Source organism: Bufo gargarizans, chromosome 3 (assembly GCF_014858855.1).
Source record: "Bufo gargarizans isolate SCDJY-AF-19 chromosome 3, ASM1485885v1, whole genome shotgun sequence".
Lineage (NCBI taxonomy): Eukaryota > Metazoa > Chordata > Amphibia > Anura > Bufonidae > Bufo > Bufo gargarizans.
In genome coordinates this window covers 106,708,816-106,714,124 of record NC_058082.1, presented here as the reverse complement: position 1 = coordinate 106,714,124, position 5,309 = coordinate 106,708,816, and the positions used below count along the sequence as shown (strand labels likewise).

The 5,309-nt window shown below is 43.2% G+C and overlaps 1 protein-coding gene across 1 annotated transcript; it reads left to right on the top strand.

The window, feature by feature from the left end:
- The first annotated feature begins 226 nt into the window (after positions 1–226).
- On the top strand, positions 227–5,093 carry LOC122931418 (MYG1 exonuclease-like). Its single transcript, XM_044285491.1, has 7 exons — positions 227–295; positions 540–652; positions 745–904; positions 1,819–1,968; positions 3,715–3,837; positions 3,972–4,153; positions 4,832–5,093. Exons 1-7 carry the CDS (start codon positions 227–229, stop codon positions 4,989–4,991), a joined length of 957 nt encoding a protein of 318 aa, XP_044141426.1. The 3' UTR covers positions 4,992–5,093.
- Positions 5,094–5,309: the final 216 nt, after the last annotated feature.

Genomic DNA, 5,309 nt, shown 5'->3' with positions numbered 1-5,309 from the left:
TATACAAAATTACTGTCCTTCTGTAGAAGTCGGCACAGAGATAAAACTCCTAATATAGATAGGTGATCCATGGTCAGTTTATTGCTGCTGTGAGGTGTTATCTGGTAGTAGAATAGTAGTAGATTTAGGATGACAGCTGTATTGTTCTCTTGATAGACCTAGATAAAGATGTCCACATGTGTGATCCTGTAATGGAGTCTCTCACCCGCTTCCCTCTCTGATCGCAATGAATGGAATGAATGAGAAAGTCAAGCGAAACAGTTTGTTGTGGTCAAAGTCCCAAGAAAGGAGGAAGGTAAAGATCCAGGACGGGAAGTGGTATACATGGAGTGATGTCAAATTCTATCCAGAAAACCACCTACCCAAAGGGAATAGTGGAGTGAAATGTGTGTGTTTGTGTACATGTGGATAGATGGATTGTAAGCTCTTGCGAGCAGGACCCTCACTGTTTTAACCGCTGACTAGCTTGTTGCTATGTAATGTACATGAAGCCTTTGAGATGAAATGAAGAATATAATACGTATATTGCCCTTTATCAGGATGCAGAGATTGTTAGAACCCGGGACCCGCAGCTTTTATCGCAGTGTGATGTAGTTGTCGATGTGGGCGGCGAATATGACCCTTCCCGGAACCGCTACGACCACCATCAGAGGTGAGACTACATCTATCTATGTCTTTTGTCCTTTTTTTCTTTTATTTAATTTTCTTGCCTTTGTAACATCGACATGTTTTGAAATCTTGCAGATCTTTCTGTGAAACCATGAACAGCCTATATCCTGACAAGCCGTGGGTTACCAAGCTGAGCAGCGCTGGCCTGGTATATGCCCACTTTGGCACACAGATACTAGCCACGCTCCTGGGAACCGATGAGGAGGACCCTATTATACCAGTCCTATATGACAAGGCGAGTGACCCAAAACTGAAGCAGGGGAGGATTTATAAAGCTGTTTGAAAGAGTAACTCTCTGGTGCCCAAAGCAACCAATCGCAGCACAGCTTTTATTTTAGATGTGCAGAATAGGGAGTGAAAGCTATGCTGTGATTGGTTGCTTATGGACAGCAAAAGCTGCTTTTCTTCTAGAGCTGTGATGGCTAACCTCCGGCACTCCAGCTGTGGTAAAACGACAACTCCCGAGATGTACACCTGCTTGGCTGTGCTCAGAACTCCATAGAAATGAATAGAGCATGCTGGGAGTTGTAGTTTCACCACAGCTGGAGTGTCGGAGGTTAGCCATCACTGGCATTTTCTACTAACCATAAATCTTGAAGAAAGTTGACTCGGATATTTTTCAGATGCAGACCAATTCAGTAGGGCTGCAAAAGATGCGTATGTCCATTCCAGGGCATTCTCAAAAATATAGAACATGTCCTAGTCTCTTCCACATTACCGACAAGGATAGGACTGTTCTATTATGGTCTGGCCCTTCCGTTCCGCAAAATGCAGATCTGCAATTTGCGGACTGCAAAACGGGCAACGAGCGCGTGCATGAGCTCCAAGGCAGTCTTTACAATCCATCTAGCAGTGACTGTCTGAGGTTTCCGGATTTTGGACATATGAGTTGAATTTTTCTTGCAAGTTATGGACCCATTTGGGGACCAAGCCATCAGATGAGCTCTGGCTGTGTATTGTAATACATAGAAGCTACAGAAGCCAAGAGGTCAAAAATGTGTTTAAAAAAAAAAAGAAATTACAAATATGACTTTTGTAGAGAAACTACATGCCTTTCAGTAAAGAAAATGCCCCAAAAGTGTCCGTACTCTTTAAAGAAGTCAATACGTGGATGTATTGTGTAAATCTTTAATATTTTCTATTTCCTAGATGTATGAGAACTTTGTTGAAGAAATCGATGCTATAGACAATGGAGTATCCCAGTTTGATGGGGAGCAGAGATACAACATCACCACCAACCTGAGCTCCCGAGTTGGACATCTCAACCCACGCTGGAATGAACCTGATCAGGACACAGAAGTAATAGGACCTGCTATTGTGGTTACGTTTCCTAGAATGTGTGTGGAGATATGTGTGTGTGTGTGTGGATATTTTTTATATATTCTATTGCAATGAGTGCATTTAGTATTTGTTCACATACTGAGCGTATCATTCACTGTGTGTTCAAAATCGCCATTGTATGTGCAGTGTTTTAGATTGTTGCCACATGTACTTTTTTCAGTGTCAATTTTTATTTTTTGCCAAAAAACATTCAGTTGTAGTAATTTTTAGGTGTTTTTGTGAGATGTACACCCCACAAAATAATTACTTCCCCTGTAGTGCATTATACAAAAATTGCTGCTGAAGACCCAGAGGATAAGTCGTCAACATGTAGACACTGGAAAATCCAGTTTTTTTGTTTGTATCTATATCAAAAGCTAATGTTCTTTGGAAATCTTTTATCACTAAGGGCCGTTACACTTGGCATCGGGAGCATTAACAGATGTACCTGGAGCCTAAATGTTAAAAGGGTTGTGCTAGTTATCCTAAAAGCTGCCAATAATACCTTTTTTAAAGGGGTTATCCAATAACTAATGTAAAAAATAAAAACCGGACATCCTATAGTACATGACAATAGAACCGGCCCTGTACCTCACATGGATCCAGAGATCTCCTCATTCATTGCTCTGCTAGATTTATATCAAGCTGACAGCTCAAGGGGAGTGTCTTTTTTGCTGCAGCTAAGGGGGCGTGTCCATGCTCTGCCTATCACAGCTCAGGAGGCAGCTGAAGGATGAAACTGAGCATGTGCGGCCATCTCAGTAAGCAGGTCAAAGAAATAAGGAAAAACAAACAAACTGCAGGTGGCGCTATACAGATGCATTTTATGGCTATCACTAAAATAAAGTGGCCTAAGTGGGAGGAAATGCTCAAAAACCCCAAACACTGTAGCATGTTTATAACCGGGGGGAGCAATTCCTCCGCTTGTGATCTATTGCTAGCGGCAACCCCCAGCAAAAAAATGCTTACAATGGAGCATGTCGGCAGCGGACCACATGAACCACAAGGCATCCTACACAAGATGGAGTAGTGTGTGGATGAAAATATACAAATACATAAATTACTGCAAAAGGTGCACCACAATGATATGCAACTGACAACACTGGCTAATCCCTCAGGCTGATGTTAAAAACAGACTTTGGCCAATGTATTCCAGCCAGGAACACATCGGAGCCCTTTTTGCAACACCGTCAAGGTATCTCAGTGTGGCATGGGTCCTACCACTAGACCACCTATGGTGTGTGAACACTGAATGGTGCTAAGAGCTAACTCGCAGTCAAGCTCCCACATACCTCCATAGTGAGATCACTCATGCAGTGGGAGAAGAGATGGGGCTGCAAGCTCCACCTATAACTGGGGATTGCCGCTAGCAACGGATCACATGCGGAGGAATTGCTCCCCCGGTTATAAACCCCCACAGTGTTTGGTGTTTTTGGCATTTCCTCCCTTCTTAGGCCACTTTATTTCAGTTATTTTTCTTGATATGTTTAGAATGTGCCATTGTGTACTGCTGGTAGCATTCTGTTCCACCTGGTAGCCTGTGTCACATGGCCTGTTATAGGTGGGGCTCGCAGCCTTATCTCTCCCACTGCCTGAGTGATTTCACTATGTGACTGGTTTCTTCTTAATGTACATGGCGCTTATGTGGAGGAAATGGCATAAATTGTACAACTTTCAACATGCAGCTCTCATTGTAATGTGTATTCTCACTAATTTACTTTGTAGGCTGGATTTAAGAAGGCGATGGAACTGGCAGGGACAGAGTTCGTGTCACGCTTGGACTTTTACCACCGTTCTTGGCTGCCGGCTCGATCTTTGGTGGAAGAAGCCATCAGACAGCGATTCCAGGTTCAGTAGCCGTGGTTGATTTTTAGCCTCAGCATTTTGGAACTGAGACCAATCCTGAGCATAGTGACAGTGTACTTGTCTCTGGTCTGCCTCTAGGGGCAGTAATGTGCAGTGACAACTGCTGTCTCTTACAGGCGGATGGCAGTGGAGAAGTGGTGATCTTGGCCCAAGGTGGATGCCCATGGAAGGAGCACTTATTCCAAGTGGAAAAAGAAATCAATCTGGAGAAACAAATTAAATACGTGATCTATCCAGATCAGAGCGCTAAGTGGAGGGTGCAGTGTGTTCCCACAGGCCCCAACACCTTTCAGAATCGGTTAGTAGTAATATGAATTATCATATTTGGTTATGGGGCATTATATTTTTCTAGATAAAGGAATTGCATAAATAACAGGCTCACAAATACTTGTAATTAACTTACCTTAAGGGTCCATTCACATATCCGCATCTGTCCCCATTCATTCTCTATGGGGACAGAAAAGATGCGGACAGCACAGTGTTCTGTCCACATCCGCATTTCCGTGCCACGGCCCTGAAATTCCGGGCCGCGGCTCCGCAAAAAATAGAACATGTCCTATTCTTGTCTGCAATTGCGGACAAGATTAGGCAGTTCTATGGGGGGTGCCGGCTGGGCTTATTAGGGGTCTGCAATACACTACGGACGTGTGAATGGACCCTAAGGGATCTATTAAAGGGGTGTAGTAAAGCAAACTGAGTAGAGGACCTTTTATATCACACACAAACTTATGACCTTCTCTGTGTCTGAGCACGTATACTATTCACAGATGGGTCCTTTAAGAGGGGAAAAATGGGCTTTACTTATGCTAAAAATCACATTGTTAGATATTTTTGATCATTTGGTGTAATTGAAATTTTTGTTTCTAGATGATAGTCTCATTGAAATGTAAGAGAATAGTTGATGGCTTTCTAGAAGAATCAGATGTCCTGGTTTCCTTGTTCTTTTTGGAAACACTGTTCTTGTACTCTTCCCTAGGCTTTCTCTACCAGAGGATTGGCGTGGTCTTCGAGCAGATGATCTCTCCTCCATCAGTGGCATTCCTGGTTGCATCTTTGTTCATGCCAGCGGCTTCATCGGTGGAAACGAGACACAGGAAGGTGCTCTGGAGATGGCACGGAAAGCATTGACGTCCTAGAGTTGTTACTACGTAGGATACAGCCAACTGTACCATTCAATGCGAAAAAATCTACAATTTGTATTTATACCATGTGGCATCACTAAATATTTTTGTATTGACCATGTTGTGTGACTGTTCATGTACATGCACAACCTGAGGCACTCAACAGGATAGTCGGTCACAGTAGCCCTTTTTGACCCTTAGATGGGTTTGTTTAAACACGGGCATAGTTACTAGCACCGAACCATACGTTTAATGTATATGATGGGAAAAGTTAGCCATTGTCCCCTAGTTCAGCCACAATAGTGAAGGGTCTTATTGTTTCTGATACCAGAG